This window comes from Pelodiscus sinensis, chromosome 22 (genome assembly GCF_052426305.1).
Source record: "Pelodiscus sinensis isolate ZL-2025 chromosome 22, ASM5242630v1, whole genome shotgun sequence".
NCBI lineage: Eukaryota > Metazoa > Chordata > Testudines > Trionychidae > Pelodiscus > Pelodiscus sinensis.
Genome location: NC_143073.1, coordinates 16,663,129 through 16,688,554, shown reverse-complemented (window position 1 = coordinate 16,688,554; position 25,426 = coordinate 16,663,129). Strand labels below are relative to the sequence as shown.

The window sequence follows — 25,426 nt, the reverse complement described above, 5'->3', positions numbered from 1 at the left end:
CCGGGGTTGATATACCCGGAGGGCGGGACAGCTTAACGCTCCACCCCCTCCGTCGAAAGTCGGCCAATGCGGACGCACTGTTTTCCGTGCCCACGTGGAACGTTGGCCAATAAGTTCGAAGGACATCCCCCCTTTGCTAACGTCGCCCCTGCGCGCGAAAAGCCCCTCCTCTTCTTCCTTCCACCCGTCCCCGGGCCCCGACATCAGCCAATGAGAGATCGGAACGAAAGCTGTGGAGGCCAATCGGAAACCTTTGCAATGGGCCCCTGGGCGGCACGGGGAGGCCTTCGACCCCAGAGCTGTCTATGCAAAGCGCCTGTTGCGGAGGGAGTTGCCCCATGTAAATGGTTATTAAAATGGCCAAGCGGGTCTTTTGGGGACAAGAACAGGGTAACAAAGAGTTCCCCAGGGCGCGTAGAAATGAATTGAATCTGGTGCCGGTTCAGGCACTGAAGTAGACACCTAAGCGGCGCACTGAGTCCGTCGGGGTGAACCCGACCACCTATTCACCCGGTGGCGGGTATACGCCACCGGCGAGAATGAGAAGCCCCTTCCCGTGTGAGCGGCGCATTCAAAACGGGTTCGTGTGGGGGGGTTCACCTCCCCATGAAGCCCCCCCAGGCAAAAGGCAGTTAACAGTGGTCACGTGTCCTCCTCTTCGGACATGCTGGGAGTGGTAGTTTCCCCCTAGCACGGTGTCGGACTCCGCGCCTGCGCAGAACTAATTGCCCGCCTAGCTCTTCCCTCCCCCCCATTATAGAAACATAAAAGGGGGTGGACAGGAGGGTAGTTCCCATCCGACCTGAACTTTCACCCCATTTGTGGGCCATGACCTATAACCCCAGCTCATACGAAAAAACTGGTCACAACATGATCACCCTTAACTGAGTGAACTACAACCTCTGACACTCCACCCTTAGTGATGTCATGGGGTGTTTCCCTGCCTGACCTCTGACCTCGCAGAAGTCTCCTTCCTCTGACTTTTGCACTTTACCCTCAAACTAGCCTCTCGTTCCAATTTATGACCTTTCACCTCTGGCCCAGGAGATCTGATTCTTGACTTGTTCCACCTCTTACCCTTCACTTATCCCCTCCTCCTGAGTGACCATATGTCTCCTGCACCTTCACAACAGTCTGCATAGTGGTGTGGAGCTGGAAGATGATCCTTTTATTTCAGGCAACTGGGCAAACCAGACACTCCAATGCTCCTGGCAAAAGCAGGTCCAGTCCCTGCTGGTGGGACTCTGTGCACATCAGCCTGGTACCAGACACATGGTCCACATGCACTCAAGCCATGTCTTAAAAATGGCACGCTCTCTATCCAATACCCAAGAAAACCATGTCTGGTTTTGTTGGAATACTGGACAAGGAACAAACTGTAGAAAAACAGGTCTTTCCGGTTTAATACAGCTGCCTGGTCAAAGGCTACAGCTCCTGGTCCTTATATAGTGAGAAACATCCCCTGTCCCAGAGGTTTAACAGTCTAAATAGATAGGACAGGCAAGGGATGAGAGGAAATGTAGAGGCAGGGAGAGATGGAAGTGACTTGCCTTAGGTTATCCAAAAATCTATGTGTCCAAGTAACACAATGTTAAGGACATAGATAAAGGTGAATATGCAGTATACAATTCCTTGATGCCATGTGTATGACAGTGGATTAATAAATAGCTGTACCTATTAAGAGTTTTATGTATTAAATACCACATTTAACATAATTGATAACACTGATGTAAGATCTAGCAGCATTATCTACGCTTTACAAGTCAGATATCAGTGAGGCTTTATGCACTCCTTGGCTAAATCAGGGTCTGTGTGTTCAATGTCCCATACAGTATGCCTTTCCGAGTAATTAAGGGCTTGTTTGGTTTTCAAATAAAAATGCACCATGAGCATCAAGTAAATTACTTCAGGGTAGGAATGCTTAAATTGCCCCCAGAATATACTGGTACAGATCCTCAAACATTCATGTACAGGGTCTCTAATTCCTTGCCTCTAACACAGGGGTTCCCAAACTTTTTGAGAAGGGGACGAGTAAATCCATTCACGAACTTTTGGAGGACCGGTAATGTTCATTTGCATATTGCATATTCATTAATCAAATGATGAATATTCAAATAAGTTGTTTCTGGTCCTCCCAAAACCCCCAGTGCCAGCTTTAGCAAAGCTTGATATGGTCACCCACAGTATTCTTGCCAGCAAGTTAAGGAATATGGATTGGATGAATGAACTGTAAGACAGACAGAAAGATGGTTAGATCAGGGTTTCCCAAACTTTTTACTTTAGTTGGAACCCTTTTCTTTCAGTAGTTTTTTGCAGCCCAAAAATATAAACACATAAAAAACAAACTGAGAAAATACCGGACATATAACATGTCTGGTATTTTCTCATTAGGTAAGTTTTATTATTGCTAGATATATCAGTTTGTAGTTTCGAACTGTCTGGCTGGTAAATGTGCTCAGGCTGCATGAGTGTGTCTACCAGCCAGACTGTTCGCAATTACTCGAGAGTGTGTGGGGAGAGGGAGGGAGGGGAGAATAGAATCCTTGGTCCAGACTAACTCGTGCTTTGTGGGGGAATGGGGGGGGGGGCGAGGAGGGCAGCGCCCTGAGATCTACATGTGGCCGGGTCAGTCCCACTCCCCGGTACTGGGCTGCAGCACGTTGTTTGGGAAACGCTGGCCTAGTGAGATTGCGGAATCTCCATCACTGGAGATATTTAAGACCAGGTTAGATAGACACCTGTCAGGGATGAGCTAGGGCAACTCAACTTTGGAAGCCCCAGGGGCCACACTGATGCTGAGAGCCTCAACTTAAGTGTGGTTGCAAATGCAAGCAAATATATACAAATAGCTTCTCTTACACTGACAGGCATGAATACAAAGATTAAGGCAAGACTACACAACACACAGGCCCCATTTAAGTCAGTTCTGCTGATATTAATCAAATTCAATATTTATCTGATTTCTACCCACATGACAGCACTTTTCATGAGCAATGACAGTCCAAGAATTTAACTACTAAAATACATATCAACAGAAGATCATTACACTGACTACTTTTTTGTTTTGGATTCCACTTGCCGGCCACATGTTGATCCCCACATAAACCCAAACTGCACCGTGGGGCGCAAACAAACTGGCTGTGGGCAGCATACTAAGTTATTAATAAATATTTTATAAACCTTTACTTTTTCTCTCTGCTGCCATGTCTCCTCTCCTTGCTCCATCATCTCCCCTGGTGCCTGCTGCCCCCCAACTCCTCACTCTCCTCTGCTGTCCTGACTCCTGCCCTTCTCAGTGCCCTCAGCCCTCCTGCGACCTGCCCCCCTCCACCAGCCCTTCTCTCCCCCCTATGCCCACTCCTCCAATAGCCCCACTCTGATCAGGTGAGCTACCCCTCTTCTAACACCTCCCTCTACACACCTGTCCTGCCTCTCTCCTCTGGTGCTGGTCCCTCTTCTGCAGGTGTCTGCCCTTCTGCCAAGTAACCAGCTTGTTTCACTCCAGAATCCCCTGGCACCTGCACCTTCCCTTAGCCCTGCACCCTCCTGGTGCCTCCCCCTTCCTTTACTGGCCCTGCCCCCTTTTTCCCTGATACCCACCCCCTCACCACTCTCTGCCCCATTCTCCTCCTGCCCCTCTGTGCCCTCACACATGCCTTGCTCCATCCCCACCTTTCTCATGACCACCCCTTCTTTCAAGCCTTCTCCCAGCACCTCCCCCTCCAGTCCCCAATGCCCTTCCCCTCTCTTTTCTTCTCCCAGAATCACCCTGTCCCCTCTCCCACTGACACATCCCCTCCTGCCCTTTCCCTCATTGTCTGCACTTGGCCCCCTGGCATTTGTCTCTACTGCACCCTGTCCCTTGGTGTCTTCCCCTCCCAAGCCCCTTCTCCTTCCATCCCTCTCCGCCCAAGCCCAAGCCCCTTCCCTTTCCTGGTGCCTCCTCCTCTCCTCTCCTCTCCTTCCCCGCCACCGCCGCTGCCGCTGCCGCACAAGCCTGTTCCCTGCCTTCTGCCTTTCACGTTGTGGGGCTGGAGGCCGCGCTCAGGCCCCGGAGGCTGAACCCGGAGGCAGCCTGCAATGTGCCTCCAAAGAGTTTTAAAATCCCGGGCTGTGACATCATGTCATGCCCAGGCATCCCCCCTGCCCATGTGTAACGCCACACATGGGCAGCAGCAGCTGGCGAGGAGGAGCCGCACACGGCAGGGACGGGTCAGGGCCAGCTCCAGGCAGAGCTGGAGGAGAGACCAAGCTCCACATATTGGTGGAGCAGGGCCCCCGGCTCTATAACTCGCCGGCACTTCCGGGTTCAGGGATGCGGGGCCCGATTCGACCGAATCGGTCAAATTGGCCTAAGGCCGGCCGGCAGCCACCAGGCATACTGAGGCCCGGTACCGGGCCATGGCCCATAGTTTGGAAAACACTGCTCTAACACACAGGCTAGGTCTAGACTACAGTCCTTTGTTGGAAAAAGCTATGCAAATTGCCAAAATTTCTGATCACTTTTCCGAAAGAGGCTTTTCTGCCATTTGGTCCAGTCTAGATAGGTTCAAATGGCAGAAAAGTCTCCTCCTTCAGGAGAGCCCTTATCCCTCATAAAATGAGGTATACAGGGCTCCCTGAAAGAGTGTGTTGGCTCTTCCACAAAACAAAAGCAGAAGAGCAGACATGTTCCTTGGATACCTCTGGTATCCTGGAAAACCCCCGTAGTGTAGACGTACCCATATAGAAAAAACAAGTCCATGGCATAAGGTCTAATGAACTATATCGATCCATGCGGAGCACATAACATAAATGATCAATATATATGAATGTCCCTGGAGTTTAAACTATAGATGATCGATCCATTTGGAAACCCGCAGGTCCCGTATCTCAGTCCACATATCTGAAGGGTTCATATACAGGGCTAGCCCATACACAGATTTTCAGGGTCATATAAATATAATATAGCTCCACTCCCTATACAGATTCATTGGTGTCACAATCTCTATAGGCAGAAAAAGAAGAAAAGAAATAGTCAATAGTCAATTAGAATGTGCTACCTAAAGCTGATAGAGAAGGTGCACTTGGCTTGCAGGGGGCGCCGTCCCCAGGCGCGCAGCTGGGGGGGGGGAGCGCCAGCCCCAGGCGCCGCCCCGGGCGCGTGGCTATGGGGGGGGGGGCGCCCCCGGGCGCGCAAGTGTCCCCGTCCTCTGGTGCCCAGCGTGCGAACGGCCACGCCCCCTGGCGCCCGGCAACCTCAAATGGTTGGGGACCACTGGGTCAGTGCATTCTGAAATCACATGTCAGCAGCACCGCTACTACTGAGCCCCCAGCCGCAGAGAGAATGCGCATGCACAAACCAACACCACCCCATCCTCAGCCTGACAAGAAGAGCGTGCGCAATAGTTTCGACCAATGCGCACGCCCTTGCCCCGCCCCCTTTTCAGACGGCTGCGTTTGCGCGTGTCGCGAGCTTCAAGTTTATTCATCCCAGAGACAGAGCGGCGGCCGCGGCTGAAAGGTTCGCGCGTGCGCTCTGGAGCCTTCCCCCACCCGCTCTGTGGGAGGTTGTTAGGGGCGGGTGAGGCTTGAGGGGCGTGCGCGCGCGTGGAGGCGGGAAAAGGAACCCAACGCGGGGAGCGGGGAAGGTGAAAAGGCGCCAAAAGCCGCCTCACTTACTGATGCTAATGGGGAGACGCTAGCTTGGGCCAGACCTGTGCCACACGGGTATCCATTGTCTTCCTGCACTGGAGTTACCTTAGGAAAAGGCTGGGTCCCCCCTCCCCTTGCCTGGCTTGCCTTCCTGGGGCAGTTTGGCGCAGGTGACCCACACCAACATAAAAATGTTGTGGTCTTCCCTGAATGCCAAAACTGTGTCAGTGTGGTGCCTGCTTGCCTCCTCCCATCCTGCCCAGAGAAGCACCAAGATGGTAACCAACTCAGGGCAAAAAAGCTATAAAATCATGGCTATTTTTCCTCCTCAAAGGTGCCAATGTGGACTTTGATCACCTATGATTGTCCAAAACACTGCATCCTCTCTAGTTGTTGTCTTATGGGAGATGCATACTTACGGAAAGAAAGTGATGCTACCTAGATAAGATGATAGGGCTCCCCTGTTCTTATTAGGATGGTCAGTGGAAATGGAGTTGAACATGGATATAATTTCACCCTATTTTACATGACACAGCAGCCACGGGATGCACCTTTCTACGCAGTGTTTGCAGTGGCATCATTCCTAGTCAATACCGGACCTGATTTTGCTCTCAAACTGTTGTACATCTGGAGACACTTCACTAGAATCAATAGAAGTATAATGGTGCAAAGCAGAGACCCAGTGCAAGGGGAGAGTTGGCCTTACAGACTGTATTAATGTCTACCACAAGCATCATGATCCAGTGATGCAGGGCATGTGCATAATCCCTTTCCATACATATGCCTTAGACTCTCACCTGGTGTAAATCAGCTGCTTATACCATCTGAGGATCTGGTTCCCTGGGGTTTGGAAAATGTCAATAAGAGGCATGTAAACAGAATTTTTTGCCATGGGAGTAAGTCTATTAGAGGTAATATTATTAGTGATATTGAGTTATGTTTCTTTCCCCACAGCAGGAAGATGCACTAGCTAATTTGGTACTGTTTCAGGCCCTCATCTTACTACACAGAATAATACACTGGACCATTCTGGCTTTAGACCTGCGCACCTTGTGTTTGAAACTTCCCTTGACTCAGCTAAGGTATGCAGTTTTTTCATCTGTGTTTCTCTGCATGTGTAGCATAGGGTACATCTACACTGCATTCCTCTCTCAAAAGACATACCCCTAGGCTGCGTCTAGACTGACAAGTTTTTCTGCAATTTGCGCAAAAATTTGCCAGCTGTCTACACTGGCCGCTGACGTTCTACTGTCCGAAATCAGTGCTTCTTGCACAAATGCTTTGACGTTCCTGTTTGGGCAAAAGCCCTTTTCCGGAAATGTTTTTGCACAAGAGGGCCAGTGTAGACAGCTAAAAACTATTTTGCGCAAAAAAGCCCCGATGGCAAAAATGGTGATCGGGGCTTTCTTGCGCAAAACCGCATCTATATTGGCACGGACGCTTTTCTGCAAAAAGTGCTTTTGCGGAAAAGTGTCCGTGCCAGTCTAGATGCTCTTTTCCGCAAATGCTTTTAACGGAAAAGTTTTTCCGTTAAAAGCATTTGCGGAAAATCATGCCAGTCTAGACGTAGCCCTAGTGATCAGAGTGCCGGAAGCAGCAGAGTTATGAGCAGGCATCATCAATAGTTTCTTTTTAAGTTTGCGGGGAGAAGAGTTAGGCTGACTTTTTACTCACCTCCCCTGTGGTCTTTGTCCAAAGAATTGTGCTGGTGAAGGGAAAGTGTGTTCTATCCAAAATGGCAGATTTCAAAACTGAAATAATAATAGCAATTATTGTATGTTGTTCTTTTAATCTTCAAAGCACCTTGCAGACATTAACTCTTTAATCCTCACAACATTCCTGTGTTAAACATCAATCTAGATAACAGTTGGGGCAAACTTTGTTCTAACATAAAGCACTAATTTCTGCAGCCTTTGCCTCCTCACCCAAGCATATAAACATGTCTTTAATTCCCATTCACTTCACTGGGGTTTAAGCACACATTAAGTGTTTTGTTGAATTGAGGTTTTAGATTATGAGGCCTTTGGAACAGACTCCGTCATTTTGTTACACATGTCCAGCAGCTATCCTCTTGGTGCTAACACAGTGCAAAGAATGCATAGTATTGCCCTCTGGTGTAAATTCAAAGCAATTCCAGTAAGTTAACTGCGCCTCTGCATTTACACTGATATAAGCATAATAACTTTAGCAATTAATCCATTTGTAGGGCAGAGGTCTTTGGACTAGGAGGAGTCTAACAACTAGTGAAGCTCTTGAGCATGATTGTAATTTATACAAAGATTCTAGAAGTTTAGAGGTCTTACTGTAAAACTGAGATTCGGGCTCATTAACTTTAATTAACATACAATAATTAATTCACTTAGCCACTATGTGCCACAGGCAAACAGAGAAATAGAGACACTTAAATGATGGAAAATAAAGCATTTTTCAGACAATGGATGCTCCAGTTTAGAACTAAATTTAGCTAATCTAGGGGTCATAGTGGAAAAATTGGAGAGGGTCTAGAGAAGAGCAACAAAAACGATTAAAGGTCTAGAAAATAAGACCTGTGAGGGAAGACTGAAAGAATTGGGTTTGTTTAGTTTGGAAAAGAGAAGACTGAGAGGAGACTAGATAGCAGCTTTCAAGTACCTAAAAGGGTGTTACAAGGAGGAGGGAGAAGACTGTTCTCCTTAACCTCTGATAATAGGACAAGGAGCAATGATCTTAATGATTGCAGCAAGGGAGGTTTAGGCTGGACATTAGGAAAACCTTCCTAACTGTCAGGGTGGTTAAGCACTGGAATAAATTGCTTGGGGAGGTTGTGGAATCTCCATCATTGGAGATATTTAAGAGCAGATTAGACAAACATCTGTCTGGGATGATCTAGATGGTGCTTGGTCCTGTCATGAGGGCAGGGAACTGGACTTGATGACCTCTCAAGGTCCCTTCCAGTTCTAGTATTCTATTATTCTGTGATTAATAGATTCATAGCTACTAAGTCCAGAAAAGATCATTTTGACCATCTAGTCCAGTGTTCCTCAACCTTTTTTTATAAAGTACCCCTTTAAAAAAATTATAAGTACCCGCAGTACCTACAGTTTTCAGACACACCAGGTTTTTTTCTACCATTGCAACATATTTGTTTAAACAACTTAATCTTAGCCGTGCAGGTGATGAAATGTTTGGGTATAAAAAGTACAAATATAATAAAGCGCTGTAAAACTTAAAACAAAAATTCAGTTTTCTCCAAATTTCAGTTGTGTTGATGTACCCCCCAGACTTCTCTTGAGTACCCCAAGGATACTCATACCACTGGTTGAGAAACACTGGTCTAGTCCAGTGGTTCTCAACTTGCAGCCCAATCAGCACACAGCTGTGGCCCATGTGACTTCTTCAGGGCCATACAAATAGTATAGATAATGTATGGATGAGGCTCATATAACACGCAGAGAGCTACATATGTGGTCCACAACAGTAAATAGCTTGTGAACCACTGGTGTAGTCTGACTTCCTTGTCGCAGGCCTCACCCATTAATTTCTGCACCATGTCCCTAAAAAAACAGGACTACGTAGCACTTTAAAGACTAACAAGATGGTTTATTTAAGAAAATTGGCATGACCATATATACCAAAGGATACAATCAAAAAAATGAACACATATTAAAAGGACAAATCATTTACCCCCCCCCCCCATCTCCCCTCTGTTCTGAAATTTGATTTGTCCTTTTCATATGTGTTCATTTTTTTGATTGTATCCTTTGGTATATATGGTCATGCCCATTTTCTTACACTATTTGATCTGAGTAAGTGGGTCTGGCCCACGAAAGCTCATCACCTAATAAACCATCTTGTTAGTCTTTAAAGTGCTACATAGTCCTGTTTTTTGTTTCAGCTAGACCAGACTAACACGGCTACATTTCTACTACTATCCTAGCTTCTATCTGAGAGTGTCTCCTAGAAATAGATCCAGTTTTCCTGTAAAATACTAGAGGAGGCAGTTAAATTGGTGTAAACTGGTCTGGATGCAGCTTAAATCAATATGGCCCTCTTAAATCAATTTACATTTATATACTCAAGGGATGGATGAACAACTTTTATGTGTTGATAAGATCAGAGCTTCACTGTCATGTGTGCTTCTGACTGGTGGTGGGTTGCTATTTTGTATTTCTTTCCTCCTTTAATTCCAGCATAAAGTTGGGAAGATAATGAAGAAAACGTTTGCCCCTCCGCTGGCAAAATCCCATGTCCTTTCTCTGAGGGAAGGCCCTGAGCATCATGCAAAAAAAGAGGACATGAGGGCAAAAGAGGTGATAATCTACCCGCTGAGCCAAGGGACGGATGACTCGACCGAAACAAAACTGAAAGCGGACAATTCAGACACTGATGTGAAGAGGTGGAAGAAATCAAAGGTAAGAAAGGAAGAGGAAGATGTACAAAAGAGAGCCAAAAGGAACTCAAGCAAAGCGTCAACTAAGGTGAGTTAATACCAGACACTAATAACACGAATAAAAACTTCCTTTCGTTAGTTCCTATATAGTGGGATTTCTAATAACTGGCACCTAAACCCTCCCAGACAGATATGCTTAATGATTTTAAAATATATTATTATTTAACAGTGATTCTGCATTTGTAGTATATTTGGGACCCATCATAAAGACACACCATTGTCCCTTGGTCTAAGTGTTAAGTAGTATTTGGAGCTTCACAGGCTTGTTTGCTTTAGAATGAGAAATCAGTGCTACGAGGTAGGTACGTTTGTGTTATAATCAGCTGTTACCCCTTTTTGACCTGAGTGATTAGCCAAAATTCAGTATCTATTGGTCTGCTTCTGTTAGGAGGAGCATGTGGTGATGGAGTTGGGTTTTTTTAATGATGCAATTCTGTTTATTTACAAGAAGAATGGACAGAGTCCTGTATCCAGGATCTGTTTTCTTACAGTTTGAAGCCTCTTTTCAATCAGCACTCTGCCTCAAAAACTCTCTCTCTCGGCTTTTTCTTGGGGTCATGCTCCTAGTGCTTTTTCTGCTCTCTCCTTGCCTTTCTGTTCCTTTGCTCACATTTCTCTGTTGTTCTTCTTCGAGAGGCATCCATGGGGTACTCCACAGTGGGTGCTGGAGTGTCCCAGCACCTCTTGATGGATTTCTGCTAGCAGTGTATTGGGGCTGTGCATGTGTAGCATGCGGTATGCGTGGTCCCCTCAGGTGCCATTGTGCATGCACGGCCCCCTTCCCTTCAGTTCCTTTCTGCCGTCCCCAGCTTCAGACGGAATCTCGCAGTGCTCTTCACCTCAGCTCTTCTGAAAGGAAATTTAGATAGTTAGTTAAATCCAAGTTCTTCTGCCCCCAGTTCTGAGTTGTTAGTTAGAGTTATTAGAAGTAGTTAAAAATCAACTTTGTTTGTCAGTTGATTCCCTTTCAACACTGCCGTGGTATGGGATCACCCAGCTTTAAATGCTGTAAACTCTGCAATGATGCAATGCCAGCATCAGACAGACATGATGAATGTGTGAAGTGCCTGGGACACACTCACATTGAGACTGCCCTCACTGTGCAAAGCTCAAGAAGCACACACGCAAAGACAGAGAGTTCCGCCTGAAAATGTTAATAGCTGACAAGGGCAAACATTCTGCCTCTGATCCTAGCCCGGCGCAGAACCATACAGCCAAGGGGGACAGCCCAAAAAGAGAAGGGCTCATTTGCTGCCACAGTAGTCGCTTAAGAGGCATGTTTCAGGAAGAGAGTCAGATAATGTTGACAAACGCTGCCTCAATACTTTTGACCACCCAGGGATATCGGGCGAGCAGCACATCACCAACAAAAGCGCTACACAGAGCGCGATAACCAAGGCAACAGGCCACATCGTGCCTGTCTCTCATATCACGGCACTGAGCATGGTACTAATTTACACCTCAGAAATTACATCGGCGCCTCAAATGCCTGCCATGGCACCATAGCAGCTGACATGGCACCACCTCTCCCCCGCCATTACCCATGACAACTCCACATGCTGCGCACTCTGCTCCTATTGCGCCACAGCCATTAATGTCAACAGGAGCACAGCTCCCCACACCACAAACTCCCAATATATCTTACAGGGAGCACGGGCACTTTGCGATCTCCTCAACACTGAACTCCCCCATTCTGAGTGAGGATAAACAACCTCACTCCCCATTCTCTATTTAGAATCACCCTTCTCCGTATCAACGGAGGAGGATGATGGGTTAGCGCTCTTTTCACTCATCTGTCCCCATGTACGGAGGGGGTCAGAAAACTCTAGCAACACTGCTCACCCTGATCTTATTACAGCACCAGTGGCTCCTTGAGCTCCATACCCGTGGATACCACCACCAATGCCTTACTTTCCACAGTGGCAAATGTGGAACCAATGGCCGCAACAGCATAAAAAGAGATCATATAAGACTAAACACATGATAAGAGCTCTCTCTCCCCTCACTCAATTATCTCAAAAGGGCAGAGGGAAAAAGGATACCGATGTCATGGGTCACCAAACTCACTCTCTGGTGCTTTATCCCACACAAACCCACCATCTTACACTGATGAAGCCATTGCACCACTGTCCTCTAATAATACTGAGAATGTTTCTTCCTTTCGAGACTCTTTTTAAAAGAGTCGCACTCGTCCTAAATATCCCCATGGAGGAAGTACAGGACTCCAACCATGAATTCACAAATGTCCTCTAGGTGACCCCATCTGCCAAAATTGCTCTGCCAATTAATCTGGCTATACTCGAACTCGTAAAGACGTTGTGGCAAACACCTGCCTCAATTCCACCTACCTTTAAAAAGGCAGACCGCAAATATTATGTCCCTCCCAAGGGCTCTGAATTTCTCTACATTCAGCCACCACCCAATTCCCTGATTGTGGATGCTACTCAACAGAAAAATAAACAGCAGAACCGCTCCACCCTGTTTGAGAGGGACAATAAAAGGCTTGACTCATTGGGAAAGAAGGTGTATGTCTCGGCTACTCTACAAATGAGATTAGCTAACTACACTGCACTTCTTAGCAAAATTAAACACTTTTATTGAAGAAATATCTGATGACAAAAGAGCACAATTTAGGGCCATCATCGCAGAAGGCCAAACAATATCATGCACAGCCCTACAAGCCGCCCTTGATGCAGCAGACACGGCCATGAGAACAACGGCCATGGCAGTGGTAATGCGACGAGCTTCATGGTTTAATTCCTCTGCCTTTCCATGCCAGATCCAACTATCAGTTGAGGATTTGCCCTTCGAAGGCGAGAAGCTCTTCCCCACGAAAACGAACGAAATCTTGCACTCAATGAAAAACTTTAGGGCAACACTATCCCTGGGAATCCAGACACCTGGAACGAGAACAAGGCAATATAGGTATCGACTATACCCAAGAAGATACCCCCAATTTACATATCATTACCAAAGACAGGATCAACCCCCTTACCAACAATGCGGTCGAAATAGACAATAACGCCACTGTTTCCAGACCAACACTCCCAGCCGCCCATCCTAACCAAATAAGAAAATTTGAACCAGATGTTGAGAGACCGAAAACCACATTACCTGCTCCAAAGGGCCAAAACGTAGTTAAACCCTTTCATGATCGCCTGCTACCATTTTTACAACAATGGCAAGCCATTACATCTGATAAGTGGGTAATACAAACAATTTTTTCAGGATACACTATCCCTTTCCTTTCTCTCCCCCCACCACACCAACCTACCCTGTCCCTCCTCAGGGACCCCTTCACGAGATCATCTTACAACATGAGGTGGACCATCTGCTCCATCTAGGAGCTATAGAACCAGTCCCTCTGGAATTCCACAGAACCGACTTTTATACTCACTATTTCCTCACAGAAAGGAAAACAGGTGTTTGGCGCCCAATCCTCAACTTGAGGGCGCTGAACAAATATGTAAAAAGGCAAAAATTTAAAATGGTTACTCTGCTGACTCTGGAACAGGGTGACTGGTTTTCGTCTCTTGACCTACTAGATGCTTATTTCAACGTCTCCATATAGCCAGTTCACAGACGTTTTCTTTGTTTTACCCTAGGTTCACAACACTACCAATATACGGTTCTACCCTTTGGTCTCTCTACAGCACCCAGGGTTTTCTTCAAAGTCCTCTCAGCAGTCACTGCTTATCTCAGGTAGTGCGGAATCACTATTTACCCGTACATAGTCAACTGCCTGATCAAAGCAAGAACCAGACACGATTCTCATCATCACACCCAAATGGCCCTACGATGCTTCAAATCCCTAGGACTTCTCGTAAACCACAGCAAATCAACTATCGTGCCTACCCAATCCATCCAATTCATTGGCACCTATCTTGATTCTATCACAACCATGGCCTCCTTGCCTACTGACAGATCCAGCCGGATCAGCCATTTGGCACATTCCCTTCGTGTGATGCCATCGGTCATGGTCCACAACTGCCTACAACTTTTAGGCCATATGGCATCATGCAACCCTGTAGTTCCCAACACACACCTTTTTATGAGGTGCATCCAGTGCTGGCTCAGATTAAACTACAAGCCACACATACACCACATGAACAGAACATTATCACTCCCACACACTGTAAAGACATCACTACAGTGGTGGACAGAACCGTCCAACCTTCACAGAGGCATACCTTTTCAAAGCCCAGAACCCACAGTAGTAATCACCACCAGTGCCTCTCTCACTGGGTGGGGAACTCACATGAAAGGACTCACGGCTCAGGGCCTCTGGACCTCAGCAGAATGCACACTTCACATCAACATCCTCAAACTCAGAGCAGTACGACTAGCATGCAATCATTTACTTCCATATACCACATCAGAATATATATGGACAATATGGCATGTATGTTCTACATAAACAGGCAAGGAGGTGCTTGGTTACAAACCCTCTGCAAGGAGGCCATCACACTCTGGAATTGGTGCCTGGCATGAGACATTAAGTGCATGCCACCTCCCCAGGGCCCTCAATACAATAGCAGATGCCCTCAGCAAAGCCCTGCCCCAGGATCACAAATGGGAGCTAGCCGTTCTCAGACACATATTCAAATAATGGGGTTATCCCCACTGTGACGGCGCGTTGGGGGTCCCCCATCTCCTGCACCCCGAAATGGCACAAACAGACTGCACCAGCCGGTGGAATAGAGGAAGGTTATTGCCTCTCCAGGATACAGCACAGCACAGATGGAATCTGGTCACAGAGCTGGGCTAGGATGCCTCAGGCCCCCTTGAGATGGGGGAGACTGGGCCCCTAAACTCCAGCCCCTTTCCCTAGGCTGTCTCCTCCATGCTCCCAGCCCGCCACTCAACTCACTCTCTTCCAGCCCTGCCCCCCAGCCAGGGCAGCCTCCACCTTCCTTTGTTCCTCTCTATGGGGGGTATCTGGTTCAACCAGTTTGGCATCACCTTTGCATAGTGAGGTTTTCCCTGCTGGGTCCTGCTCCAGACAGCAGAGGTCACCACAGCCCAGCAAGTACCCCCACTACGTCACACCCACATAGACCTATTTGCCACCACAACCAACAAGAAAGGCCTAATGTATTGCTCCAGAGTGGACATGGATAAGCAATCCCTTGGGGACACTCTCATCCTCAGAGATTCACCCCTACTTTATGCGTTTCCCCCCTTTCCCCTCCTCAACAGAATCCTTATAAAGGGACAAAGAGGAACAAAGCAAAAGTCATCCTCATAGTACCCTGCTAGCCTCGACAACCATGGTTTCTCCTCCTACACAGGATGGCCTGATATCTCCCGATCACATTCCCATGCAATCCAGCCATACTTTATCAATGGGGAACCACGTCTCCTCACCCTCAATTCCAAACTCTCCACCTCAAGGTGAGGTACCTTGATGGTTCATGGGCATAGAATTGCAGTGCTCACAACAGGTGTGCAACGTCCTCCTTGGATATGTCTACACAGCAAAGTTATTTTGAAATAACAGCCGTTATTTCGAAATAACTTTCCTAGCGTCTACACAGCCAAACCATTTGCCAGCACCTGCAGACCCTGGTGCAGAGCGTGCTGCCTCCTGCCGCTCCAGCACCTGCTGCCTCCCTAGCTACCGCTCCTCCTCCCACTCCTCCTCTTGCTTCTTCCTTCACCTCCTCCACACCCTCCATCCTCTCCCCATCCCCTCAGGGACACCGAGGCCCCCGCACCCGCGGTGCTGTGAGACAGTTGGCCTCGCGAGATCCCCCAAGCGTGAGCCCTGAGCTTCCCCTCCCCCTTCTTCCCCTTGCTTCCCCTTCCATCTCCCTCCTCCCAGGTTTCTCACTCCCTTCTCCCACCCTCTCACTCCCTTCTCCCACCTCCTTTCTCCAGTCTCACCAGAGTTTCATTCCCCTCCCCGTTTTGTTAAATAAAGAGAGTTTGTATGTATGAAAATATGTGTATTTTATTTTACACCAGGAAGGGGGTTAGGGAGGGGTAAGTGGAAGGATGTGAGGGAAGAATGAGGCACAAGTAGGGCTGGCTTTAGGAAGTGCGGGGCCTAATTCGAACAGTTTTGGCGGGGCCCCCCACCACCCAGGATTTGTTGAGAAAAAAAACCCACCACAACAAACCACAACCAACAAGCCACAACCACATACAGAAGTTTTGGTACATTGCGGCATATATTATAAATATCAAGTTGGTTAAGCTGTTACCTGGGAGACTTAGGTATGCAATTGCTGTGGAGCCTAAGCAATTAATCAAAGCCTAAGGCTGTCCCCACACAGAAGCCAGATTCGGCCTGGTATTACGTATCTATCACCGCTGGACTGAGAATCACAAATCAGGCCAGACAAGGTTTAGGGCCAAACCATGTATTTGAAAGTTAAAGGCACACAGCAACAAGTAACTGCAACAAACCCACCCTATCCCAGAAGAAAGAAAGATAGAAAGGTCCCATACACAAAAGGGGTATACTTTACACAGAATAGGAGACGGCGATGGATGCTTGCGACCTACAATCCCTTGGCTAATTGAAAGTCTTAGGAGAGGATCAGCAGGGGAGATCCCTTGAAGCGATGATCTGGTGATTGATGCCTGCGACCTACAATCCCTTGGCTAATTGAAAGCCTTAGGAGAGGATAAGCAGGGAGATCCCTCGAAGCGCTGGTCTGTCCTGCGGAACAGATACACTTCCTGGATCTTTGTCTCTGCCGTGGGTTGGCTCCTCCGGATGAAGCTCCCGTCAGCCCTTCAGCTTCACAGACCCGTCCGGTAGGCAGGGTTTAGTAGATGAGCAATAGAGTTCCAGTCCAATAGGCACCTGCCAGTAATCCTCTGTGTGGGGCGTTCCCACACACAGAGCTGCCACAGCACCACGAGCTAGGCCTCAAAACCCTAACCAAACATCCACAGGCATAGGATGGAATGTCACAGGGAAGACAAATGAAGACACAAACCTAACCAGACTACAGACAGATAGACGAACCTGAGTTCCCCTCAGAACCAAACATTTAAAGGCGGGAAAACAGGATTAGTGAGTAGGGTGCAAAGTATGGTGTGTGTGCACTGAAAAGTGGGGCTGAGTGCACAGCTTGGATGCATGCACATCAGAATGGGAAGGAGTGCAGAGTGGTAGGACCATGTGCACTGCCTAGAGTACAGGGTGCAAAGCTTTTTAGTGTGCACACTCTTTTAGGTTTTGGTGGGAAAACAGCTCTGAGGTGAAATGAAATGTAAAATGGAACCTGTCAGACTCCATTTTGAATGTTGGAATCATTATTCCCTTAGCCTAGGCAACAAAGCGGGACTTTATTGCACACCTCACTCATATGTTTTTAAAACTTTATCTTCCTTCCTTTTTGTTCATCAAAATCTTTCAGTATATTGCCTAACTCTAAGCTCTTCATTACTTCGCATTCAATTGACATGATTGCCAAACTGTTTAATCGGTCTTCCTGCATTGTTGATCGCAGATATGTTTTAATTAGATTTCGCTTCGAAAAGCTCCTCTCTCCTGAGGCTACAGTTACTGGAATAGTCAGTAATATTCGAATTGCTATAAATAAATTTGGGAATGCTGTTGATTGGTTATTAGATGCAAGAAATTGAAGCGTTTTTAGGGGGTTTCCATAATCAGACGGAAGAATTGGCTGTAATGCTTCCAGTTTTTTGCAAAGCATGTAGCCTTTTATGTCAACTGATTTTACAGTTGAAACTTGTTCGTTTTCCTCCACTAGTTTCACATCTGTCAGTGCGAGTTCCAGATCTGCAGCAGATTTTCGTATGGTGTCCTTGGGAAGATTTTTGAATTCGCATAAAAATCCAAATAAACTCACATGCTTTTGCAACTGTTCAAACCTTGGTTCAAGTGACTATAAAGCTTTGTCTAATACTTGATTGAAGCTCTGCATTCTGTAAGCTTCTTTTGGATCAGGAAAAGGCTCGTCTGCAAACTCGTACTCAAATTGTTTTTTTTGTTTGCACAAGCATTTAGTCTGGAAAACTGGAGTCACATCTAGATCTTTGGCAAGTTCATTGGCACCAATTAACACTTCTTGAAAACCCTTCTGTCTGTATATTTTTAACCAGTTACAAAGCTTTTCGAATGAAGAAATTCCTGCAGAAACATCCATTGTATCACTCTGTAATTCCTTGCTCACAAAATTTACTTGAAAAAGTAAATCATGCCAGAAAACTAGCAAAACCAAAAACTTATAATCCTTCATTTAAGTAGCTAGCAATTCAGCATCACTTTTTGCTTGAGCATCATCAATTGTTTCTGCTACCTCTACGAGTGCATCATAAAACTTCCCTGTTTGGTACCACAGAGCTTTGATGCTTTGCATTCTACATTCCCATTGTGTTTTGTCAAAGAGGCTTTACAGAAAGGCCTGTAACATGTTTTCTAAAAATAGTCCATCTTTTAGTAGATGCAGAAAAAAGGTTGTAAATATGCTGCAAGGCTCCAAAGAAACTCATCACATCTGGATATGTTTTGACCATGTCTCCCAAAATGAGATTATAGTTGTGACATGCACATGGTATAAAAAAAGCTCTTGGGTTTGTTTTCAGAAATAATGCATGTACACCTGATATGTTTCCCTTCATATTTGCACCGTTGTCATAGCCCTGCCCACGGATATTTGCAATGTCCAATCCCAGGTCTTTGAGTTCCCTTAAAAGGATATTGTACAAATAGTCACCTGTGCTGCTTTCTACTACTACGAACTTAATGAAATGTTCATATATTCCTGCCAGAATAATTGGTGATACACCATCAGCCACATACCAAATTGTCAGTGACATTTGTTCTCGATGACTAATGTCAGAAGTGCAGTCCAGTATAATAGCAAAATACTTAACAGCCTTAATTCGAGCTATTATTTCATGTTTATGGAATCCCCTACAATACTAATAAATTCATTTTGAATGTTTTTTCCTAAATAATGGTCCTGTATTTCTGACTTCTGGATTCTTCGTAAATGTTCCTGCATCACTGGGTCAAACTTTCCCAGTAATTCAATAACTCCAAGAAAATTTCCCTTGTGTGATGTTCCCAGCCGTTTGTCAAACCCACGAAATGATAAGTTTCGTTCTGCTAGCAACTGAATTACAGCGACTAGTCTCTCAAAAACTTGATGCCAGCATTTTGCTTCTTGGTCAATAAGTTTTTGTTGTATTGAGTCAATGTTTTTTTCAACAGATAACCTTTGCTGAAGGTCGCAGCAACTAAGCATAGCTTGTAAATGTCCTTTTGAGTTTTCGTGCTTGGCCAATCTTGTATGAATATTAGACCAGACATTAAAACCATTACATGCTAGTGAACTTGCCACATTAGAGCAAAAAATCTTACAGTAATAACAAAAGATCTTGTTGGCTGACACTGAGTATATCACCCATGGATGAGTTACGGTTTCACCATTTGAAAGTTTCCTTTTGCAGTGAAACTTTGAAAAATGTTTCCCAGTCTTATTTTTAGGGAAATCTTCTACAATAATTTTAGGTGGCCCTTGTTTTACTAAATACTCTCTGATATGCCGGGTAATGTATTCTGGCCAAGTTGCAGGATCATCAGATATTTCTATTTGGTCAGCAGAGTTGAAGTTGCCTTTCTGCTCTGGATCTAAACCACTCGCATCTTTATTATCAGAAAAGCATTCTTGACCGTCAGTATCTTCAGCATCAGTTACAACCCTATTTGTAGTCTTTTCTTCACCTTGATTGTCTTGAGTGTCTTCTTCAGACTGATTTGGCTCTTCAAATTCTTCGTCACTGCTGTTGTTCTCTGTCTGTGTCATATGTTTTACTGGAGAATTTTCAACCATATCTGCATCTTCAATGAGCTCTTCTGGCTCAACAGTAGAAACAGGTCTGCTAAAATACTTGTTTAAAGCACTCTTCTTACTCCCACTTGGGTACTTTCTACCACTGTCTCTTGATCTCTTTCCCATATTGATAGAAGTCACCATGTTCTAAAAAGAATATTAATGATAGATTTTCACTTTCATATTAAGAAAATAATTAGTTTTGATAGTTGTACAACTGATTTTCAGATGTAGGGTCTGGGTCAAACGAAACTAATATTATTATTATTAAATAAATAACCCAGGGTATGTCTACACTACCCTCCTAGTTCGAACTAGGAGGGTAGTGTAGACATACCCCCATTTCTATATTACTGCAACACTCTAGCTGACAACTTAACAGACACAAACTCCCAAGAGTATTTAGAGTTATGTCTCCCACATCCTAACAACATAGCTGACTTTTATGTGAGTAGTACAGTTCAATTTTGCCCATGGATGACAGATCCTCTACAGAATACATACATTTATGTATTAATGTATAACTGAACTGATAATAAAAATAAAGCAAATATATTACATAAAGAAGTATTCTGATTTTATTTTCATTATGATATTTCATAATATGTTAGGGCATATCTGTTATGTTGATTTTCTAGCATTCGATTTAGTGGATTTAGTGTAGACCCCCAAATTGAACACTGAGGGCAGCCACCACTGGCATCCTGTACTTCTCATCCTGTAAAAAGTAAGGGAAGCTGACATAAACATGTGCTCCTGTTGGCCTCCCACAGTGTAGATGCTGCGGCAGCTCGGCTTAAGGTTAGCCTAATCTAGCTACAGATTTTGCATAGTTGGATGGCGTACCTTAAGCTGGTGTAGACCAGGCCCTACAGAGCTGAGTTATCTCAGATAACACCAAACTGCTGGAAGAGGTTGAAGTACAGAACCAAATCCAGATCTTCATTTTTGGGCCATCTCTTAAGGTATCTGCACTTGCAGCCTATTTCGGAATAGGGCTGCAAATGTAGGCATTCAGAATTGCAAATCAAGCCCAGGATTTAAATATACCGCACTTAATTTGCATCTTCCCGGCCGGGCGCCATTTTTTGAAATTTACAAGCCCGGAATAACTGCCCGTGTCTACACGCGGCAGTGAAACGGGCGTTCGAAATAAAGCCCTATTTCGAACTACCTGTTAAACCTCATTGCAGGAGAAATATTTTGATATTTTGAAATAGTGCGTCCACACTGAGTGGACTCTGAATCGCATTTAAGGCTGGCCGGAACCAGTTCCGGCAGGGCACCAGGTCAGGACTTACTGTGTGGGGCTGCTGCCTGAGGCTAACTGAGGTCTGTGCTTAAAGGGCTCCACCCCTCCGCCCCCGGACAGCCGGGTCTCAGGTTTCCCTGCTTCCTTGTCTACAAAATGCTATTTCAAAATGCATTTTATGTGTAGATGCATTATTTCAAAATAACGTATTTTGAATTAACTATTTCAAAATAAGATATTTTGAAATAACGCTGTAGTGTAGATATACCCCTACACAGCAGGGCTCCTGTAGTGAGAAAAACATACATTAATAAATGGAACCGCTTCACACACTGGGCAGCCGCCCACAACACCCCACCCCACGATGCTCCGCTTCCCACAATCCTAGAGTACCTACTATATCTCAAGCAAGCACAACTCTTCCTCAGCTTGATCAAAGTCCACTTGGCAGCAATAACAACCTTCCATACGCCTGTGGATGACACTACTAAGCAATTTCTAAAAGGGCTACAGGCCCTATCCCCAGATATCGCAGCCTCTAGGGAACTATGGGACCTGCACATGGTATTAACAACACTCACAAAACCACCATTTGACCTGATGGCCACATCTTCCTTACTCCACCTAACCGTGAAGACAGCTTTCCTGGTGGCAATAACCTCAGCATGTAGAGTGGGGGAGATGGGCGCCCTAATGGCAGACCCACCATTTACCATCTTTTTCAAGGACAAAATCTCCCTGCAACCACATCCCAAGTTCATGCCCAAGGTGCGCTCTTCTTTCCACCTTAACTAAACCATACACTTACCTGTATTCTTCCCAAAACCTCATGCCAATGCGTTTGAAACACAAATGCATACCCTGAACGTCAGGAGGGCGCTCTCCTTCTATATCCACAGGTCAAAACCATTCAGGTCATCTCCATGACTCTTTGTTTCCATTGCCAATCATAACAGAGGGAGTCAAATATCATCACAAAGATTATCACACTGGATCTCTGACTGCATTGCTACATGTTATTCACTTAATAACTTACCACCACCTACCTCAATCCGGGCACACTCGATGAGAGCGGTTGCCACCTTGGTTGCTTACCTCAGAAAAGTTCCCATCAATGACATATGCGCAGCAGTTACGTGGGCATCAGAACACACCTTCGCAAAACATTATGCACTTAACTTGGGACCTCTCCATAATACTAGATTAGCAAAAGCTGTTTTACAAATAGCATATTTACCTGATCAGAAGTCCCTGACTCCATAACATGTATTGCTTTGCAGTCACCCACTGTGGCGCACCCCCAGGGATGTCTCTCTCTCGAAGAGGAGGTTACTCACCTTCCTGTAACTGATGTTCTTTGAGATGAGCAAACATCAACATTTCCAGTCTGAGCATTGTTTTTAGTCCTCTTCCATGGCTTTCTGTATTTTTGTGTGGTATGAGGCAGGAAAAGGCAGAACATGATTGAAGTCTCTACAGTTAAATATTTGTTTACGGGTTCTTCAAAGTAGTAAGCAAAAGTGAAACAAGATCCAATGGTTGGAAGTTGAAGCTTCACAAATTCAGACTGGAAATAAGGTGCAGCATTTTAACAGGGAGGAACCCCTGATGAAACCATTGGAACCACTGATGTAGGGACATGATGGTTTCTCTGTCACATGGAGAATTAATACTTTTCACAATGAGGATTATTTATACTTCTAAAAGATACATTCTAGCTCAAACAGAAATATTGATCTTGATGCAAGAATAATTTGTGGACATTCTTTGGTCTGTGTTATGTAGGTCAGATTAGAGAGGAGGATTGTAATGGTTCTGGCCTGAAAATGTGGGAGTTCGGAGTAAACCCCTTCACTTGAGTTAGTTGTTAAACCTCATTCCACAACGAGTAACAGCTAATTCGATTTAGGGGTTTACTTCGAACTCCCATTTGACTGCTGCGTGTAGACGCAGGCAGTTATTCCGGGCTAGTCAGTTTCCAAAATGGCGACCGCCTGGGAACATGCTAATGAAGCGCGGGATATTTAAATCCCGCACCTCATTTGCAATTTCGGTCACCCTCATTAGCCTCCCTAGTTTGAACTAGGGGGCTAGTGTAGATGTACCCTGTATGAATCCATGAATCATTTGCTAAATAGATCATGACACAACAATCTTTATTTGCTCCCTGTCACAGGGTGGTGGGTCCTTTTAAGGAGAGATGGGCTCAGCTCAGCCTGTTCCAATAGCCAACTCTTCTCCCCAAGTGCGGGAAATGCAAAGGGACCCCATCAGGCCTGGGATATATAAGAAGTTTTGGAGAGAGAAGGGTTCACAGGTGGGTATTGGAACATGCCTGCAGATACTGGCATAAAAGGCTCCTGCAGGGCCGTGAGTTTGGGAAGGCAGATGAGACACCACTATCGAAGGAGACCCATAGAGAAGACTAGGACAGGAAGGATCAGTAAGACAGATCTCAATGTCTGCTCTCAGTGTGGGACCAGGGTGAAAGAGACCTTATGTGAATAAACCTGACCCAACAAAAGGGGGGTGTTATTACTGGACATGAGCCCTTATGAAGTTATGGAGGAGCCTGGATGAAGGAACAACATTGCAGAGTCGCTGCAGGCTAAAAAGATGGACACAGGAAATGGCTAACACTATTACACCACTTTCTAAATACATTTTTTCATATACTCATAGGACGGCCCTTTCCTCAAACTCAGATCTGTGGGATAAATTTGGTGTAAATCAGCCTAGCTGCAGTATACCAGTCGAGCATTTGGCATGCTTTTTTTAGAGAGGACTGCAGCCATCTCCCTTGTAAGGCTGGAGCACACAAAACCTGCTAACTTGGACATGTCCCCTTAAGCTCTAGTGTGCGAGGGGAATGTGGGAAGTGTCTTTCTCCTTAGTCGGGGGCAACGTCAGTCAGGGATAGTTTTTTGGGGTTTTTTTTGTTTGCTTCTCACTTGTGTGTGTCCCCTGACTGAAAAAAAGTTCCCCACTCCAGCTTTAGGACCTTAAACTCTAACTTAATGATTCTAACATTGCTATTTTCAATTAAATGACTGACTTCATTGACCCAAAAAGTGTTGTCAAAGTCTGAAGAAAAGCCAGACCCTACCCAGTGTCTATCCTGGGTCAGGATGGACTTTCAATTGCATTTCAGGATTTGATCTCTTGTGCTCATTTGATATTCCTGTTCATCCCTGAGCTATTGGTGTGTTGTTATATGAAGAATCTCACTCCATCTCATAGATTCTGCGACCAAAAGAGACGATTAGATTATCTAGCTTTACCTTCCATATAACACCATAGAATTTCACACATGTTCACTGTATGGAGCCTAATCATATGTGTGGGACTAAAGCATCTTCCATAAAGTCTACAGTCTGGTTTAGAAGGTTTCTAGAAATGGAGGCTTCACCTCTGCACTTGGGAGTTTGTTCACCTAGACTGCTTAAAAATATTATGCCTCATTTCTCATTTGAACGTGTGTGACTTTAAATTCCAGCCATTGGGCTTTTTTTTTTTTTGTTCTGCATTCTTCCACTAGAATAAAAAGCCATTTATTATCTAGTATTTTCTCCGCATTAAAGTATTGATCAAATCATCTCTTGATCTTCTTTTTGATAAACTTAACTTTAAGATTTTAAAGTTTGTCACTGCAAGGCCCTGTTCCCCAGCTCCCAGATAATTTTTGTGGCTATTCTCTGTACCCTTTCTGAATTTTCAAAATTCCCTTAAAAAAGTAGACACCAAGATTAGGTGCAAACGTGGAATGCTAAAAAATGAGGCACAGATTTTGCTTTGACAAGGTGTCTTCTGTAATCCCCTGGTCATTCAGAGAACTGTTGTTCCCTCATTTTTCTCAGATTTGGGATCACTGAGTAGAACAGCGATGGGCAACCAAGAACAGTGAGTGGGCCACATGAGTGTGGCCCTCCTTCATCTCAGTGGGTTGCAGCAGCCCATGGCTCACTGCGGTTCCACCTGCAGCCCCACAGATCTTGTTCGCCCCCTGCCTCTTGTGGACTGGGGCATCGGAGCCCCACACTTCCTACCCTGCTCTGTCCTTGCTCCTCCCCTTATTTCCCAGAGCTTGAACAGCAGCGAACGGCTGATTTGTGGCTTTCCAGTTCTGGGGAGGGAAAGGAGTGGGTACAGGCAATTCGGGGTGCTCTGAAAGTGCTGGGAAGAAGGGGGAGGTGTAGGAACTGTGGGGCTCTGGTGCCCCAGTATGCAAGAGGTGCATGGGGGAGGAGGGCAGAAGGGGGTCTATAGGGCTGTAGGTGGAGCCCCAGTGCGCTG

General features: G+C 45.6%; 1 protein-coding gene across 8 annotated transcripts in view; it reads left to right on the top strand.

The window, feature by feature from the left end:
- Positions 1 to 5,105: 5,105 nt before the first annotated feature.
- The window catches only part of ZCWPW1 (zinc finger CW-type and PWWP domain containing 1), a 115,531-nt gene continuing 95,210 nt past the window's right edge, over positions 5,106 to 25,426 (top strand). For 2 of the 8 annotated variants that reach the window (XM_075907296.2, XM_075907298.2), the window contains exons 1-3: positions 5,108 to 5,503; positions 6,589 to 6,716; positions 9,804 to 10,091. In XM_075907296.2, the coding sequence (XP_075763411.2) occupies positions 9,822 to 10,091 (270 nt within the window). In that variant the 5' untranslated portion in view covers positions 5,108 to 5,503; positions 6,589 to 6,716; positions 9,804 to 9,821. Of the gene's footprint in view, positions 5,504 to 5,582; positions 5,710 to 6,588; positions 6,717 to 9,803; positions 10,092 to 25,426 lie in introns of those variants that run through there. The other 6 variants (XM_075907294.2, XM_075907295.2, XM_075907300.2 and 3 more) reach the window with 5 other exon arrangements.